This window comes from Rhinolophus sinicus, linkage group LG04 (genome assembly GCF_036562045.2).
Source record: "Rhinolophus sinicus isolate RSC01 linkage group LG04, ASM3656204v1, whole genome shotgun sequence".
NCBI classification, from domain to species: Eukaryota; Metazoa; Chordata; class Mammalia; order Chiroptera; family Rhinolophidae; genus Rhinolophus; species Rhinolophus sinicus.
Window position 1 is genome coordinate 60,901,241 of NC_133754.1, and position 20,077 is coordinate 60,921,317.

Consider the following 20,077-nt stretch of genomic DNA (forward strand, 5'->3'; position numbering starts at 1 on the left):
AGGCAAAGGACTTGAGGACTAAGGTCTGCTACTCCCCAAACAGCAGACTGAAAAGCGCTATGAGCCCAGTGTTTGTACAGTCCACGCCAGCCCCCACCTCTTGGGCAAAGGCCATCCATCCCCCAGTGCGTCTTATGATGAGAAACACCCAGTGTCTCTTAGCAAAGACCTCTGCCTGCCATTCAAGGCCCTTAGAGATCGGGCCGTTTTTGGCTATTTATAAACGCCATCCCCACCCACACAAATTGCCTGGACAAAGCAGGCAATTTGATGCCCTGTCCTTGTGCACTCTGGATCTGCAAGACCTCCTGACCTTGGCATCACTGGGCCCCTGCCCCCCCAGCCCACTCATTCTCAGGACCCAGCGGTAGTGTCACCTCCAAGAAGCCGCCACCTGCATCGACAACTTGCTGGTAACCAATCCTATGTATATATAATCTCTTTAATGCTACCTTTTCTTATGGGAGAATGTTAAGTTTCAATGAAATCATCAAGGCAGACAGCTTGTCTCATGTTTGTAGCCCCTGTGACAGCTCATACAAGGGGATCATTCGACAAACATCAGAGGCACATCAATCAAAGAGACTCTACACTGGCCAAGACTCAGGCTCTTCCCTTTGACTCTCACAGGGAATGGAGCACAGAGCGAAGGTGACCGACTAGTAATTTGACGGGCTTAGGGGGATAAAGCCCAGAAAAGAGCTGGCACCCACCATTGAAAAACAAGAGATGGAGAGTAGCACAGCTCAAACCCAGTACCGTCTCTCAGTTACTAGTGTGTGATTTTAACTTCCGAGCGAGTCTTCCGAGCTGTAAAATGAGGATAACGTTTGCTCTGCTTATTTCACAGGATCAGCATGAGAATCGAATGAGATAAGGTATAGGAAAGTGCTTTACAAGCATCGTACAGACAGTACTTGGTGTTAGTTACCCATATAGACGTTGAAAAGAGCTCAGACAGGGGCTGACTGTTGGCCCTAGAGCGAAGGTGGCTTTAATTTCCTCTTGAGGCAGGGGGAGGAGGGGTGCTTTCGCACGCACACCAACCTAAGGAAGGGGTGGGTGCACCCCCAGAAGACGGGGCTGGAAGAGCCAGCTGATCACTCAGAAGGGCTCCTGCGTGTGCACTTCCTGGCCCTGGGCTGCAGGGTGTGTGCTTGAGAGTCACTTCCCTTGGGGTGGCAGCTCCTGCATGAATGGAGGCACATGGAGGTATCTGCTGGTGTTCACGAAGAAGGGGGAGCAGGTGCCCTGAGTGAGGCAGGAGAGGACTGGTGTGGCTGACCCCACACCCAGTGCCTGCCCAGGATGATAACTTTCATAAGGCCGGGCTGGTGTGATTCTTCTCCCAAGAAGGGCCAGAGGTCCCCAGAGGCATTGCTCAATCTGAGGGCTGGTCCTTTAAATGTCCATCTCAAATTGCGATTCTTCACCTGGAGAAGATAGGACAGAGGGCTGGGTGAGCAGTGGGCAAATGGTAGGGCTGACATTTTAGAGGCCAGGGAAAGGTGCTTTCAGTCTGTTGTTCCTACCAGAAAAGCAGGGGCCAGGTTTCCATTGCTATGGAGAATGGAAGGAGGGCAGGACTATACTACGTATTCCTGGAAACACAGGCCTGAAGGTGCCGTGTCCAGCTCTGCTCTCTTCCCCAATCCCAAAGGAAGAGCAGAGACCAGGTCTCCCATGGGAGAGGTGACAGGCCTGAATCTTGTAAAATTTTTGGTAAGAGTGGATGGTTACTTGTGAATTGTCAAACTTCACAGAAAAATATTCCTTGAACATAAAACTTTTTTGAGCACGTGCCCCAACTCTTCGTTAAGAAAACGATACCATGACCTACTGGGCATACATCCGATTGCTCATGGAATAGCCTGACCTCATGGTAAAGCAGTGATTTGGGTAATGCAGCCACTCACTGCCTTCACCCCACTCTTTCCACTAAAATTCCCAAGTCGTCATGCTGCAGCAGGCTGTTTTTCTTTTTAATGGAACTGCCTCACTCATGATCTCTTGGGCAAGGCTGCCCAATGTTCCATAGAGCAAGATGCCTGCTTTGGCCCCACAGGGAAACAACTGGCCTCTTCTGGTTATATTTATAAAATACGTAGGTCCAAGGCCAGGAGCCTTGGCTTCTTACATCCAGTTAAGCAGAATGAAAAAAGATGTCCCGCCCTCACCACCACACCCCAAATGACTATGCCAAACTATGCCAAATGACTCTCCATCCTGTAACACACAGCAGGTAACCCCGCTGCCTGGGGCCGTCCTTATTGCTCTGTGTGTGCCCGAATTCACTTCCCTCCCTCCAAGTCTGAAAGGCAAGGCAACTGTTGCCTGTCTAGGGCTGTGGGTTCCCAAGGTAATTATGAATCACGTCCTGCAGGCCCCTGACAGATGGATTCTGCTGCTGTCAGCGGAGCCAGCCCAGCCTGAGGTCCCAGCTGCTTCCTGTCTGGCATGTTGTACTGCTTTCCGGGTGAAGGGTCAGAGGGTTCCAGGCTAATTCAGTTTGTCTGCAAGTGCTTACCCTGCCTCCTCCTGTGGTGGGAGAGCTCAGACGCTCTGGCAAGCCAGTCACTGTGTCACAAAGAGCGCATTCACACACAACTCTGCCTGGGGTGCTGCTCTGATTACTTGGTAGGGGGGACCAGGAAGGACCTAGCTACCCCATGGCAAACCTGCAGAAACAACTGCCTGCACTGTTTCTACTTGTCTTTGTCAAGAATCCATTCGTGGGCCAACACCCTGACAGAAGACATCCTGGATACCTTTTTAGGCCTATAGACATGTAATTTCCTAGAGGGCAAGTACACTGTGTCTTTGATAAGTTGTCTCCTACACAAGAACATCTTGGGTATTTCCCAAGTATTGCAGATATGTAGTAATGCTTCAGGGACTGTTATGTAAAAGGGCACACCGAAAGTTGCTACATGGAGCCACTCTCATCTCAAACAAAATTCCCCGGTAATTAGATTACCTGATGAGGCCAAATCACCCTTCCTGTGGTTCTTGGGCCCCTTTCATGGGGTCCAAAGTTGGTACTGGTAGAAGTTCTCCTCACCTCTCATCCTGACCTCCCACCCTCAGGACTCTGAGCAGCTCCACAGAGGATGAAGCCCTTACCATCATTCCCTCCCTGGCAATCCCCCTAGTGCATGGGACCTTCAGGCTACAAACATTCCCATCCCAAGGGAGAGGCTGACCAAACCCTGCCACTTACCACCTGCAGGCTTATCTTCCGGGCTGTTGCGCAGGTGGTTCTGGCTGGCTTCTGCGGGGGGCTCACTGCTGGCAGGGCTAGTGACCCCAGGAATGGTGGGCAGGTCCCGCGGGGGTGTTTTGGTCACAGGTGAGTTCCGACACTCCATGAGGAACTTCCGGTCGTAGATGATCCTGGTGCCTGGAAGGGAAGAGGGACATTGGTAAAGCCATTTTGAACCCCATTCCTGCTCATTTTTCCACTTCTTTGAGGCATGGCTGCAGCAGAGGCAGCAGGTTTTCCTATAAAAGCTGGACCAAGGAGGAATGAGGCTTCTTCAGGTGCCTGGCTGCAGCGCAGCACTCTGCTGTCACCGAACTGCCCTGACTCCCAGTTACAAGGGGTGCTCTGATGGAAGAAGGGGCCCACGGGCCACCAGACTGTGTCCTTTCTCCCCTCAGAGCTCTGCACACCCTGTGCTCTCTCCTTAAAGCCCATCAACTTACTTACCTAATTGGTGCTTAGTGTTATTACTTGTGATAATCATATTCTATAACGGAGAAGGTACATTTTTCACTCATTTTTCAATTCCATCCTTACAGTACCCTCATGGGATATCCAGAATCTTTAACTCCATTCTACAAATGAGCAGACAGAATATGAAGTGATTCCCCAACTAGTAAAAATGAGAACTTTCTTGCCTGGGCTTTGTGGAGAAGGGTGACACACCAGCTCTACCTGCTCCAAAAAGGGTCTCCTGCTAAGTGCATCTCCTCTGTGCTGCCCTGCTGTGCCCCTGGCACTGGTTTCCCCACTGCTCTGATGTGTCACTGCACTTCAGGGTTTGTACACTGTCTGCATGCCGCTCATTTTCCACTCTCCTTTCACGAGTGTCACCCTAGGGTGAGGACCATGTCTTCTAGAATTAGTCACTATCCTAAAGACACATCTAAGACCCATCCCACGAGGGCAGGTGCCTGAGTGATACCTTAAAAAGGTATAGTGTCTAAGGTATAGGACTCAGGGTTCTAGTGGGAGATGCAGCTGATTCATCAAATAACAGTGAACAGTGACAAGGTCATTCACGTTTTGTCCTTGTTTAATCCTGATTACTTCTGAAGCACCAGTGTGATACCAGTAATATAACACCTCACTAATATTTGCTGATTGCTCCCTTTTCTTTTCTTTCTTTCTTTTTCTTTTTTTAAAGATTTTATTGGGGAAGGGGAACAGGAATTTATTGGGGAACTGTGTACTTCCAGGCCTTTTTTCCAAGTCAATTTGTTGTCCTTTCAATCTTAGTTGTGGAGGGTGCCGTTCAGCTTCAAGGTGTTATCCTTTCAGTCTTAGTTGTAGAGGGCGCAGCTCAGCTCCAGATCCAGTTGCTGTTGCTAGTTGCATGGGGCGCAGCCCACCATCCCTTGCGGGAGTCGCACCGGCAACCTTGTGGTTGAGAGGACGCACTCCAACCAGCTGAGCCATCCGGGAGCTCAGTGGCAGCTCAGCTCAAGGTGCCATGTTCAATCTTAGTTGCAGGGGGCAGAGCCCACCATCCCTTGCGGGACTCGAGGAATTGAATCGGCAACCTTGCGGTTGAGAGCCCACTGGCCCATGTGGGAATTGAACCGGCAGCCTTCGGAGTTAGGAGTACGGAGCTCCAACCGCCTGAGCCACCGGGCTGGCCCCGATTGCTCCCTTTTCAACAAAGAGCAGGCTTCAGGCTCAAAGCCTTCAGCAGGCAGGGGGATCCAGCTAGAATTTAAAACTATCTTGTTGTCATTATGTTTCTTTTTATAGTTACCTTCTATTTATGGCAAGTGAATCTGGTTTTCCATATATAGTCGTGATATCAAGTAGTTTCCTTTTAATATATAATAGGATATAATTTAACACGATAATAGTATATAAGTTAAATATGTAACCAAATATAATAAAAGTGAAACTAAAAAGGTAAGGTGATACAAAAAATATTAAATATATGTAAAAGTAGAACGCAAGGTACGATAAAAACTGCAGCTGGAATATGAATGACCCAAGTTTAGAAACCATGATTTTAGGACTTCAGGAGTGCCCTTCCTTATCAATAACCCTGCAATTTCTCCCTCACTGAAGGGCTCTGAGGAGTGACTTTCCAACAGCTGGAACTTATTTCTCAGAGTTAAGCACAGGCCTCTCTGTTAACCCCGCAGAGGAACTAGTCTGCATCTCTGAGCTCTGAGTGTGAGTTCATGAGGTTGGGCTCCGGGTGGGACCCAGAATGCTGAAGGGCAGAGCAACGGTGAGGGACACCTGAAGACGAACTTTGCCTCCTCACACCTGTTAATCCCAGTCTGACTAGGTGGTCACCCAGTCTCGCTCTCCACATCTGAGAGGCAGTCAGGCTGAAGCCGACAGCCCTGCGCATCATCACCAAGCAGGTTAAAGTTCACCACTCATATTTCTTAGGGGGAGGGGTATAAAGCAAAGAACAGAGAAGCAAGGCTGCTCTTTAGGCTTTGCTACGAGCCAGCAGTGTGAGTGACCCTGTGCTCATGGCCCTCTGAGCCTGCCCCTCCGCCATTTGGGCCTCAGTTTCCTCATTTGTCACATGAAGGGGTGTGTGCCTATGAGCCCAGTAGGTTACAGAGAACAACGGTGCCCTCTCCTTGAGGGAGGATGGCCTGGCTTCAGATGGGACCATTTTTCTCTGTTTCTTAATCCTTAAGGCTTGGCACCTTCTCTCTTATGTCCTTCCTTCCCCCACCTTTGCTTTTCTGTTGGTTTGTTCACCACAGAGTAGGGAACTGACCCCACCACAGTGGAACCTAAAAGCTGGAGAGTCAATAGTCTCAAAAAAGAACTTGGAGATCAGCAGCTTCTGGAGAGGTTCTTTCAAGGTCACTAGCCCCCAATGATTTTTTAAAAAACTCTGGTAAAATATAAATAACATAAAATTTACCAAGTATACAGTTCAGTAGTGTTAAGGACATTCACATTGTTGTGCAACCAATCTGCAGAACTCTACTCATCTTGCAAAACTGAAACTCTGCATCCATGAAACAACTCCTCACTTCCCTCCTCCAATCCCTGGCAATTACCATTCTACTTTCTGTGTCTCTGAATTGGACTCCACTAGGTACTTCACATAACTGAAATCATATAGTACTTGTCACTTTGTGACTGGTTTATTTCACGTCACAAAAATTCCTCTAGGTTCACCTGTGTTATATCATGTCAGAATTCTCTTCCTTTTTAAGGCTGAATAATATTCCATTTAATGGATATACCACATTTTGTTTATCCATGGACATTTGGGTTGTTTCCACCTTTTGGGCACTTAATAGCTAGGGCACTTAATTAAAAACTTAAATCCTCATTTGTGCTAATAAAATCCATAAACTAAGTGACGGCTGAGGTAGCACGCCAGACACCCAACACCAGAGTATTTCAGCCGCGGGGTAAGCAGTGGTGTTCAGAAAGGCAGTTGACAAGGCACCTAGTGTAGGAGGGCAGGCGGGGAATGGACCACAAAGCCACCTGACTCAATTAGGGCCAGTGAGCAATAGAAGCTGGAGATCAACGTGCTGAAAATGTTTCCTGCGGAAGCTGCTTTGGCTTGTTAAGCCTTTTCTCTTCCATCCCTTCAAGGGACCCACCACTACACAGCTTCAATTAACAGTGAGCTTCTGGAAATTCGCTCAGCCTCCCACGGATGAGGCATGCTTAACAAAATTTTGTCCCACATTGTCAAAAATAGGAACCCTTGGCTGAAAATGCTGCTGTGGTGTCCTGGAGCTGGAGACTAGACCTGCATACAGGGACAGGAAATGGAAACCAGAGGGAGATGTCAAGGTCCCTGGAAAACACTTAGCAGCAAGAACTGGATGGTGCTGGTCCAGTGTGATCTTCTGGGGTGTGTGGCTATCACACCAGGCGATCTCCACACAACACTCTTTAGCTCAGGGCCCACTTCCTCTTTCCATATTACTGAAAAGAACCCAACTCTACTAGGTTTCTACAAACAAGAGCACGAAGAGCTTTTGAGGATCTAAGTGGCTTCAAGATGGCAGAGCCAACATATTTTTTCCTGCTGCTTCTCTCAAAAGTCATGCAAAACACCAAGAACAAGAAATAGAAGCACATACTCCAACGTGGATACAAGAGGGGCTCAAACTGTTTCCCAAATCACAACACATGAGACAGAAAGTAAAAGGAAGGATGGTTCTAACAGAGAGGGAAAAGGTGACACCTAAATGCAGGGGTCGGGGGTGTGGAGGTTATAACAGGAAGCAAGCAGGGTTTCCCAGAGAACCCCAGGAAGGTTCAGGAATTAGAAACATCATAGAAAACGGGAATAGGGACTCAACAGGGATAGGTTCCGTATGTCCCTGTTTTGAGGGATGTCCCCAGTGAAAAAGACGAGCTGGCCACCTGATTGAGCCCACTTGCCTTAGACCTCAAAGGGGGCTCCCAGTTGAGCACCTCACTCAAATATAAACCACTAAATGTCTCCATACATTTCTGAGAAAAGTTTACATCATTTAAGGCGAGATCCAAACCAACCAACAGGAGGAAACATAATAAAGGAAGCAGAAGACTTTAAAGAACAGAAAGACAAAAAAATGAATAGGCAAAAAGATAACAAATGAGAGATCCAATATTGGATAATAGGAAGTCAAGAAAGAGAGAGAGAAGAAACTGGTAAGAGGAATTTACTTAAATATTCATAGAAAAAAAAGATAGAAAAATTTCCTGAATTGAAAGACATGAGTCTTGAAATGCCCCTTTGATTACCCAGTGCAATGAGTTAAAAACACCAATTTAACATTCATTGTGAAATTTCACAATACAAAGGATAAAGAGAAACTCTAAGATCTTCCAGAAAGGGTGAAAAAAAGGACAACTGCACAGAAGGATTGGGAATAGAAATGGCACAAAACTTCTCAATGGCAACGTTGAAAGACTGAAGACAACGGGTCAATCCTGAGGAAAACTCATTTTGCCTTAGTTTTATACCTAGCCAAATACTAATCAAGTCAACATAGGAGAGAGATATTTTCAGAAAGCTATAGGAGGATGTATTCTACCAAAATTAGAGAAAAACAAGAGGTTTCGGGGAATCCCATGTTGACAACTGTGTGGCAGGTCCAGAGCAGCCCAACTGTTAGTTCAGGAAAGAGGAAAACAATGGACTGATAAATCAAGAAGTCTGCTTTGTGTGTAAAACCATAGTCAGAGGTGCTGGAGGGTGTGGGAAGACTTGCAATGAAAACTAAGCACATTTTAAAATGAGGCAACTTTTTAAAAAGTTGTAAAAAAAAAAAAGGAAATGCTATTACTGTAAACTCCTTGGCTCATCAAGAGTCATCGTAATCAAAATAATGAATATGTATTTTTAAAAATTAGTGATATAATTATATTGGGATAATGGGAGAAAAGAGGGTGTACATACATCGGTAAGTGATCTCCTATTGAAAAAGCAAGTCAATAAATAAAATCAAGAAAAAGTTAGAGGTATGGAGGTAAATCCCCAGAGAGAGCTGAAAAATGTTGTTGGTTGCTTCTAATGGGTGAGATGGGGGTAGGAGAAGCAAGCGGTTGCTGTTTTGTTAGAAGCCTTCTAGTACTTTTGAGTTTTAACTATTTATATGTATAAACCATTTACATGCAGTAACTTTAAAATACTTTTATTATGAAAAAAATCAAGCATGTGCAAAAATAGAATAATTATACACACACCCATATATATAAAATTTTGATTGTTTTTTAAATTAAGGGACAAGTTAAATAAATTATGGATCAAAATAAAAACAAACACAAAGAAAATGAATAAATTTTGGATCAGACCTACAAATACAACGCTGTGCAGCTTCTTAGTTGGAATAAGAAAAGTGTACATTGTCCACAATATACTGTAAGGAGAAGTCACAGAACCGTATGTATTTTGTGTTTGGTTACCTCTGCTGGGTGAGATAAGGATTACAGCAAAATAACAGTCTTTTACACTGAGCATTTTTTCCTTTTAATACAAAACTCTAATAAAGATATCATAGGGACATTAGGTCAACAAATAAGGACATAGGATCAGAATCTCCTTTTCTAGTGAGTCAAGTTAAAACTGCCTTAGCTGTAAATAGGTGGACTATCCCCCACCCAAAAGTCCAGGGGGCCTTCTGTTGGCCTGGAGATGTAGGGATGAGCTCACCCCTCCAGTGCCTCTCTGGTCTGCTGTGCACGGGCCCCTGTCCACATGAGACTTTACCTCCCACTAACTGTATTCAAGGATAGGGACCCTCACCTACACATTTATCAATGTTTGCTCAATTCCACACCCTGAAAGTAGGTGCGCTGATCTCATGTATTCACTCATAGCACCCCTTTGTACCAGCACCAGGCTAGGTGCTAGCGATACAAGCAGCAGGCAGATGTGGTAACAGCTCCCTGATCTCAGACGCAATTTACTTGGAAAAGAAGGGCCCATAAACAAAGGATTCGTTAGGTGTGTGAAGTCGAAAAACAAAGGTGTATGTGGGGACCACAGAGGGACAGGGGAGAGACAGCCCCTGTGTGTGCCAGTGAGGATAGAGATACCAAGCTCCGTACCAACCCCGTCTTTCGGCTTCAAGGCAGCCTGATCCTAAACCCCTGAGCTAGAGAAACATCATGTCACTCCGATTCTGCACTGCCCCAAAGTTGGGGGGTCTCTGGGGGAAGTGGACTGGGGATGACCTCGAATGGAGACACTGGAGGTACAGAGCAGGGGAATCCAGAACCGTGTTGGGGACAATAGAGGTGGATCCCCCACGCTTCAAACCTTCTGTGTACCTGGGACCCTCTTGGGTGCAGGGGATAGAGCTCAAGGCTGAACCACCTGTACAGAAGAACTGAGGCTATTTTCGAACCAAAGCCTTTCTAAATGTGTCGCTACATAAACATATGCGGGCAAGACATAAGTTTGGTGGCTGCAAGGGTTTCCTGCGCTGTGGAGAGGGCGTGGGAACAACAGCTTGAGATGAATGCTTGCTGCTCTTCCTATCGCCCAGTGGTTAGAAACCCAGCTCTCCCATTTGCTAGGTCTAACGACTCTGGGCAAGTTATTACTTAATCTCTCAGTGCCTCAATTTATTCCCCTATAGAATAGGGGTGGCGATGATAGTGCCAACCTTTATAGGGTTACTGTGTGGCTGAGAACAGTGGCTGACACAAAGTGAGCCTTGTGCAAACAAATCCTAACTATCACCATGACCAGTATGGCTTCAGGTGACATATTTCACCATTTATTCGCTCCTATACACACCAACATATGGTCAAAGCTGGGACAAATCAGGGGAGAGGTAAGCAACCCTAAAAAGAGACTTGGGGGGAGGATGGGGAGATGGGAGAGGGTAAGGGCATTACCCATCCTTTTGGGGCCCACAGAAACATGCCCCAAGAACCACCATGAGCTTTGGCATGTTTGGTAACCAGAGTCATTGGAACTTTAAACAGATGTGCACCGAATACCAGAACGGTATGTTTTCTTCCTCAAGGCAAGCTCTGTGGCGAGTACAGTTTGCTTGAAAGTATAAAGTGACACAGACGGTCCCCTGGGATCTGGTTTCCTCACCTATAAACAAGGGCAGTAGACTAGGCTCATTTGCACTATTTTTAAAGCACTAACCCTGCACCAGGCTTTATAGGTAATCTCTAGGGTCTGTTCCAGCTCCGATACACTACCATTTATTTTTAGGATCTCCGTGCTGGCAGGCGCTTAAAGTGGTACAAACAGCACTGGCCCCAGAGGCAGAAGTTCTGGGCTCAAACCTGGGCGCATCATGTACCAGTCCCTTGACGCCGAGGCACAGCTTCATTCCTCAGCTCTAAGAGGAGGCTACTCATATAACCCATACCTCACGGGAGCATCGTGAAGATTAAGTACTATAACAAATGTCCTGATCCCTTGCACAAGAATAAACCATTCCATCCATATAATTGCTATTAAGTTATTCGCGAGAGCATTCACAATGGAGAAAAAAGTCACAAGCCAGGAACAGGAAGCTCCTTGGAGGCCGAGAAGCATTTATTTATGTCTTTGCAGCCAGTACAGGGCTGGACAGGTGCTCAAGAAACAGGCGTTGCATGAATGAATGCTAAGGTTTTCAGGTAAGGCGGCTACAGCAATCACTATCTGTCATCACTGCCTGCCTGTGGGCCAGACGCTGTGCTCACAGCTTGACATGCTGGGTCTCCGTGTGCCCCCACCCCTCCAATGAGGGAGTACATTATGCTCAACTTGTAGACAGGAAACTGAGGCTCAGGAAGGCTGTAATCCCACAGCCGTCCAGAGGCAGGCCTAGCTAGTCTTTCCTCCAATCCTGAACACTAACCTCTATTTAAAATTAGCAAGGCAGATGGGCTACTGCGCCTGGGCCAGCACTGGCAACTGGAAAAATAACAGGGGTCTTCAGACTTTTATTTCTTCTTCTGTTTGGCCAGAACACGATGTTCCCTGAAAGAGGCCTGCTTTGATTTCTTCTCCATCTCTCCACAGCACCCACACTCACAGTTCAAAATGCTGCTGGATGTGACTTCTGTAAGTTGAGACGAGCTCATCCCTCACTTCCCCTTGGGCCTCCCCTGGCAGAAACTTCTTCCCCTGAGCAGGGCGGGATGTGAGGCCTAGCAAGAGTACAAGAATGGAATTCCTAGAACTGCTGTTCCCATTCCAGGGAAAGGGAGAGCATTGCACAACAGGGTCAGGGGTAGGTTTGAATGCCTGTGCTCAGACACCAGCTAGCAGCCTGTGGATAAAACACTCTGGGCAATTTTAAATTCAGCTTTCACTCGATCTGTGTCAACTTGGAGGCAAATACACAGATGTGCCAGGGTCTCCCAGGGGTCTCCCCTCTCCTCCACACACTGGGCAGGAGCTGCATGCATCCAGGGGGCTTTTCTTGCTGGGCTGTGTGTTTAGCAAGCAGAGCTGACTTGTCAGGGAGAAAATCTTGGTGAGAGAAGCAGAGCATACTCAGTCCAAGATTTTTCTTCACTTCTGGCCCCACCAGCTTTGTAAAGAGAACAAGGATCCGGAGGTTTCTCAGCTTCCAGGAATCTTATGAAGCTCCTGGAATACCAAATGCGGGTGTTCAGGAGTGGCAGACAGCCTTCGGGCTAGTCCCTCTCCTCAAAGGAATTCCCTTGAAGGGAACAAGGTCAGTTTATTTGAAAATTAAACAGGAGGAACAAGGCTTTTACAGAGATATTCAGAACAAAATAGCTGAAATAGTTATTCCAAGGGCGGCCAAGCTCCTTCCCCTTCCCTCACTGCCCCCAAACACTTCAAAACACCCCCAAACACTCTGCACATGCTCTGCCCATGTGCAGAGCAGGGTGAGGTGACCCCTGAAATTCACTACCAACAGGGAGTGCCCCTCCCTCCAGTCAGAGAGCAACAAATGCTGTCCTTGGAAAGGGGAGGGGCCCTGTTTTTTGTGTGAATTGTGTCCCCCTAAATTCATCTGTTAAAATCCCAACCCCCAGGACCTCAATGTATTTGGAGATAAGGTCTTGAAAGAGGCCATCAGGTTAAAATGAAGTCATTGGGGGTGGGGCCCTAATTCAATGAGAGAGAGAGAGAGAGAGAGAGAGAGAGAGAGAGAGAGAGAGACACCACAGAGGAACAAACCACAACCACAACCACAATCATGAGTAAGAGGGCGACCATCTGCAAGTCAAGAACAGCGGCCCAGGAGAAACCAAACCTGACAGTATCTTGATCTTGGACTTCCAGCCTCCAAAACAGTGAGAAAATAAATTTCTATTGTTTAAGCCACCCAGTCTGTGGTATTTTGTTATGGCAGGTGTAGCAAATTAATATAGGCCTGCTTTCCCGTTTTATCCTGAAGAGCAGATGAGAGGAATCTGTTTTCACACACACACACTCTTTAAGGCAAGAGGCCTAGTTCTTAACCCCCACACTAATGCATCACCAGGAAACCAAAGAGAATTCTGAATCCACCTGCAACTCCTGGTTTTCTCACTCCCACCCACTTTTGGACTGCTGGGCTCAAAAACTTGACCCATCCTATTGCCAGTACTCAAGAAAATCAAGGATATTCAAATGGGAGAGCAGGGCAAGCATGAGCTCCTTTGAAGGGTATTCCCAAAGCCCAGCCACTTGAAGGAGAAACAGAAGGTACACTGGGTAGTGGTCAGTAAGGGGAGGCATGACACAAAGTATAATGTACTATCCAGTGGCCTGGCATCATGGTCATCTCTACAGTTTGCTTTGTGGAGCTGAACGTAAGGCCTTGAAAATGGGGCATGGGATCGATGACTCAATGTTTTCAGGAAAATGTCCACTGTTGTGAAACCAACAGCTGATTCACAGGCTTTTGATTTTGATCTGCTTCTATACCTGGCCTTGGCTCTGCTGGCCAGTTAAGTTCCCTCATAGGACCATCCTTTGAGCCTTGTAGAAAATGGTCTAAAAACATGGCCCCCATAACTCCTCCCATCCTTGTTCATACATATGGCTTCTTATATTCAAAGGCAGCTATTTCTCCCTCTCTTTGAATCTGGGTTAGCCCTGTGTCTTGCTTTGACCAATAGAACACAGTATAAGTAATGTTTTGTGACTTCTGGGCCTGGGCCTTAAGTGGTCTTGAAAACTGCCATATAAATAAGCTCAGGATAGACTCCTGAATCGTGTGACACCAAGAGGACAGAGAGAGCTCCCAGCCTTCCAGGTGTCCCCAGCAATGCCCCAGATATGTGGGTAAGGCCATGTTGGACCTTCTAGCCCAGGGCAATCCCACTGCCAACTGTATGCAGCCAGGTGAGTGAGCTCAGGCAAGATCATCAAGGAATGCCCAAGCAGCCATAAGAATGGAGAGAAACAATAGATTGTTGTTGTTTTAAGTTACAGTTTTGTGATGGCTTGTTATACAGCAATAGCTAACTGATACAGCCATTCTCATCAAGACAAATATCTCCGGGCAGCTGGTGAGCTTTGATACTCGGGGACTGGTCTCTGTCTCAGCTCTCTCTGTGAAATTTCATGGGCATAGGCACTGGATTACAAGGCACCTTATTTAACCCATGTCCTTGAACATCCAAAAGCCATGGGCAGATGTCATCTATTCCTACATAGTCAGTGATGCTGGGTGTAAACAAGTAAATAAGGAGCATCAATCAATCCCACTGTCTGAGACTCTGGCCCCAATACTGACTTGTTTAGTATAAAAAAGTCACTTCCTTCTTTCTGCTCAACAGAGAAAAGTTGTATCAGTAATATTGTTATTGGAATAAGTGGGAAAGTTCAGAGAAAGTTAGTTTCTGCCCCTGAGACATCCCAAGATAAACAATTATGTCCTGCAACTGAAAGGACAGAAAAGACAATTTAAATGCTATCATTAAGCCAGCTTAGACCCAGGCCTGGTGGTAAAAACAAACAAACAAACAAACCAACAAACAAACCAAAACAAAAACTAGATTACTCTGAGAATGTTTCCATCCCAGGATTCTTTTCAACCCTTCACCTTCTAAACACCGGACCTGGCACTTAATCCTGGAGATACAAAGATGAGTAAGACTGCTCTGGAAGAACTTCCTGGCTAACCTAGTGAACACACATATAAACAAATACACGTGATTCATTTGTTATGAATCATAACAGAGGAAGAACACTGGCATGGATCTAGGTAAGACCAGAAAGCAACAGTTTTTTGTTTGTTTGAACACAAGCATTTACGTGTACAAATGAACAATTTTCATTAAAAACGTTCACCTTGGGAAGCAGTCCTTTTCTCAATACTGCTGCCCTTTCCTAGGAATGACATCAAATAAAGTCCCATATAAGAAAATGCCTCACTACCAACAGATAAATACAGTACCACCCTGCCTGCCCTTTCTCCAAATTTGGTAATAAAGGACTTTTTTGCTCTTTCAGGAAAAAAAAAAGAATCAAAACTCCCCTTTCAAATCATAAGGCTCTGCCACCTTTGAGATATTGAAAAAAATATGTAAGCTTCTGAATGCAATTAAAATTTAACAGCTATGTCTGCTGTGTTAGAATGTGAGGCCTACCAGGTGACTACTCAGAATGGGGAATTCTCACTAGAGTATCATATAAGTTCTGCTGGTTATGGGGTTGTCTGTCTAATTGCTTCATTCTGTAGATACAACTTTGATGCTTATAATTCTATTTCAGGTGTGTCTTCATCTTCCTCAACCAGCAATCCAACCTCTTGAGGTCAGACTGACTTCCAGTTCTAGATGTGGTGAATGCTTTAAAAATAGGGAGGTTTGTGGGCATTGGAGAGAGTTTGGGGTGCTCTATACCAGGGCCGCCATCAAAGTCTTTATTGAGGGACACAGAGTGGAATGTTCTAAATGCTTTAAGAGGAAGCTCAGGTCAGTATAAAAAGAGGCCCATTATATTTCCCTCAGTGCCTTAATGTCCTAGTCTTTTTAACATGGCCTTAATGAGATGCAGTCTCCCCTACTTGACTAAGGCCTCAGGACACTGGCTGTGTTCTAGCTTCAGTGCCCAGCAACCTCCCCCTCTTCCCGGCACTGTCTGTTCCATAGCCAAACACTTGGGAGCTGCTCCAAGGTAAGCATCCTGGGCATAGACTTTGTTTGTCTAACCAAACAAGGTGCCATTAACACCTGTAGCCCTACCTGCTTACCTCTGATTAACCTTATCCAAGTACAGGGCTAAGGTATGACAACCACCCAAGCAACCCCTGTAGGCTTTGGGGTCAAACATCCAACATGGAGGTTGGTGGGGGTGGGGCGGAGCAGAGGAAGGTTTCTGACACATTCAAAGGTTCTGCTAGTTTATGGTGTCATTAGAGATTTTCAAGACTCTACAGACTCAAATATTCATAAATGGCACTCCCTTCAGCAAATTTCTCTAATGTTCTCCAGACATCTAACTTCAGATCAGCAGCTCAGCCTGTGGGCAGGTTAATGACCATGGAAAGTAAACTGGAGTCATAAATGGAGATGGCTCAAATCGACTGCTGCACCTTTTCCTCCACAGACAAACAGTGCAGTGCCATTCCCAGCAAGAGTGACTGCTGGACACTTACTTCAACAGCTCCTGACACCTCCTGCAAATAAGTGAGTGCGAGCACCCATGCAGACTCTCTCGCCAGACCCTGGTTTACAGATTGATGCCAAACCCAACCTTGAGAGAATCATCATTTTTCTTACCAGACCCCAATGGTCTGAAAAGTGAGGGAAGTTACATTCCAAGACCCCCAATGGATGCCTGAAACCACAGATAGTACCAAACCCTGTGACTAACGGGCATGTAGCATAGACGTGGTAGATATGCTGGACAGAGGGATAATTCACTGCCCAGGCAGGACAGAGAAGGGTGAGAGAAGGGTGGCACAAGATTTCATATTGCTAACTCACAATGGTGTACAATTTAAAACTTATGAATTGTTTATATCTGGAATTTTCCATTTACTATTTTTGGACCATGGGCAATAAACCAAGGAACGCGAAACCATGGGTAAAGAGGGACTGCTGTGCTCAGAGTGTGGTATTTAGATCAATCACTGGGACCTAGTTAGACATGCAAAATCTCAGGCCCTACCCCAGAACCTACAGAATCAGAGTCTACATGTAAAAGAGGTCTCCAGGTAATTTGTATGCACACTGAAAACTGAGTAAGAGCCCTCTAGAGTGGACCAAAAGGGCACCAGAATGACCTTTTCTCATTAGGTTAAGCTTCTCTGCCCTGGCAAAGGGTAGGGTAAATGGGTTTTGGAGGAAGATTTCACACCTTGCCTAACTGTGGCAGGCCAGATTTGCTAACTGAGGCAAAAACACATCAGGATTCTCTGGTGAGCTGTACCTTCCCCACTGGACACCCAACAAGAAAGACCTGGCTTTAGGTCACTGCGAGATTTCTTCCAGTTGGCCTCCCAAACTAAGTTACACCACGATGCAGACGCCCCTCTCCCAACTAAAGACCTTCAATGAGAAGAGAATTTGCTGTGGTCTGCCAAAAACCACCCATTTCCTAGTCCAAAGTGAGAAGTGGAGAGAGTTTCCTATAAAGAGTATCACTGGGTATTGCTTCCAATTTGATCTGTCCCCACCCAGCAACAAAAGGTGCAAAAGAGGGCTTCTTGAGCGGTCAGGCCTACCTCAGTACCCACCTGAACAGATCAAGCAGAGATTCACACCCTCACTTGAAAGAATCCCCAAATTGTCAGGAAAGGTCATGGCAGACACATCATGAGGGCAGAAGCAGCAGAACAGCATGGACTACATAAAGCCGTGGAACGAGAATTCTCGGCCAAGAATGAGTCAAGAATGGCAAGAAGAGTAGCTGGGAACTTTTCCTCAGGTCATTTTTAATAGGAGAGAGAGCAGCTCTCTCTACGCTTGGCTGCTATTTTTTCTTCAGTTTTGGGGAAAACAGTAGGACACTGGACAATGGACACGCGCATTTAAGCTTTGGGGCCTCAGTGTCATGTTCTGTAGAATAAGGTTGCACGGCTGGACAAGAAAAATCTAAGATCCCTAATAATTCTAACTTTGTATGTTTTGGATCAAACAGCCTAAGACCCTGGATCTGGCTGTGCTCGTTGGTGGTGGGACAGCTGCCTGAGAAAATAAGCATGTGGCCCCCGACGCTGGCAGACGAGGCTGAGCCCCGCCTGCGTCGGTCCTCACCCTGGTCTCTCTGCGCAGCGCCAGGACCTGCGGCCTTTTTCGGGTGAGTAGTTTGAGAAGGAGCGGTGCAGGCGGGTGTAGGGGAGGGAAGAAGGGCAAAAGGGGTGAGGGCAGTAAGAGGATGGGAGGGAAGTGGTGAGCCGCGAGGAGGATTTCATTATGCAAACAGGCGGGCAGGTTTCATCAGCGCCTGTGCGCCAGGGCTTCGGGGCTGGGAGGGAATGCCTGGCTTCCGAGGGCAGCCCAAGGCTGGCCCCCACCCGTGCCAGCTCAGCTTCCTCTTCCTCATCCACTCAGCCAGGTCACACGGCCCCCCCTCCCCCCGGACAGAAGAACGTGTATTTCTGCACAGCCAGCCGGCCGCCCCAGGTCCTCCCGCGGAAGTCCCAGAAGCGTAAATGGGAAATCTGCCACAGATGCCGGCGAGGTGCTGCTGGAACAGGAGAATACCCTCAGCCCAAAACCTCCGTCAGAGGGTGCATACCCGACACAAAACCGGGGGATAACTCGAGAAGGAAAAAGGACTCTGCAAGAGTCATTTATCCCAACAGAGAACCCCCGTACAATCCTCTAAAAAAACCCCAGGCCAAGCCTCTCCTTGAACCGTGGGCCACCCAGACCCCACCGTATTCGGCCTCAGAACTGCCCCCAACACCACGAGGGGCACCACGCCTCGGCATGTGGCAGTCCTGGAAGCGTGTGCATCTGTTTGGGTCGAGGCACTCAGCTGTCTCTCAGACCAGGAGGAAACTAATGCGGCAGTTTGCAACCCGGCGCTGGAGGACGCACCCAGAGGGCAGGCAACGGGAGGTGGCCACCAGCTCGCTCCCTGTGGCCACCTCCGTGACCCTCGCTGCCTCCCTGATTCCACTTACCCGTTCTTCCCAGTCACCGCGCCCCTGAACCTGGTTGCCCAGCTCAATGGGCGGCTGCCGATTCCCCCGATATGCCCAGTCCGTCCTCCCCACCGCCAGCACCTGGAGCCCCAGAGCCCGCGCCTACCTCCGGGAGTGGTGCTGAAGAGCGTGCCACCGGGGGTGGTACTGTAATCCCCGGGCGGCAGCTGCACGCCGTCACTGAGGACCACCCGGCGAGTGGCGGGGATGGCCCGGCTTGGGGTCTGGCTGCAGCTGCTGCCCCCGGACATGGTGGCCCGCGCGCAGCGCCGGCAGCCGGAGCGTGGTCCTCCTGCCCCTCCTGCCTCGCCCCGCCTCGCTCCCACCGGCCCCGCCTAAGACCGTCCCTTCCGTCTTTTCCGCTCCACGCCCCCTGGGATTTGTAGTTCCAGCGATGCCGCCGCCCACCCGCCTCGGAGCTGCTGCCTCCACGTGGGATCCCCTGTATCCTTGGATGGGAGGCCCCTTTCCGACAGTCTACTGAGCGCCAGTGCCAGCGCCGCCCTACTTGTGCCTGCCCCTTTAGGTCCCGGGTCCCTCCAGGCCACGCCGGCGGGGACGATGTGGGCGTGGGGAGTGGGGAAGCTTGCCTAGGTTAATGCCTCGCTGGGTCGGGGGCGCTTCTCCCGGTTGTGTGGGGATCCTAGACCACTCGGGTCACTTTAGGAAGGCCCGCATTAGGACATCAGGCCGGATGTTCCCCCAACCCTCCTTGTTCCGTGCTTTAGCTTCTCAGATGAAAAAAGTGGGGATTGACTGTTTATTCTCTCGTTTTTCGGTTTACTGAGCATTCACAATGTGGCGGGCGTTGAAGAAATGGGCAAGAATTCTCCTTCCATGGCTTTGGAGAGAGTGTGCTAGGACACGTGGATAAACCACCCAGCTGGGTGGTAGAGCTAAACCTAGAGTGAGATGGAGGTTGGGGTCGGGGAGAGGTAAGAGTTGATCAAAGAAAGTAGACTTTGGTTTGGGTTCAACGACCCACAGACTGCCTGACATTTAGTAGATACTCCTTGAGTGGATGAAACAATGAATCTTCAAGGAGATCCCTGAGTGGAAAGGAAAAAAATGCAAGGAAGACGGAAAAGCCTGCTGGGTGAGCAAGCAGTTTCTGTCATTGTCGCCACATCTTTGAAAGGGAAAGAACAGTTTAAAAGGAAAATTGGGGTGGGATTGTGAAGGGGCTCTTAAATCATGCCAGCGTGTTCAGACTTTGTCCTACAAGAGCAGGAGATACCGGAGATCTTTTAGCTGAGGAGTGGGATTATTAGTGGGTGTTTTTTTTTTTTTTTTTTTTTAAGATTTTATTGGGGAAGAACAGGAC

General features: G+C 47.7%; 1 protein-coding gene across 1 annotated transcript; it reads right to left on the reverse strand.

Annotated features, from left to right (window-relative positions):
- Positions 1-965: 965 nt before the first annotated feature.
- Positions 966-19,073, reverse strand: EIF4EBP1 (eukaryotic translation initiation factor 4E binding protein 1). Its single transcript, XM_019748134.2, has 3 exons — positions 18,860-19,073; positions 3,221-3,400; positions 966-1,433 (listed from the first exon to the last, which is right to left on the reverse strand). Exons 1-3 carry the CDS (start codon positions 19,002-19,004, stop codon positions 1,402-1,404), a joined length of 357 nt encoding a protein of 118 aa, XP_019603693.1. The 5' UTR covers positions 19,005-19,073; the 3' UTR covers positions 966-1,401.
- Between the last annotated feature and the right edge of the window lie 1,004 nt (positions 19,074-20,077).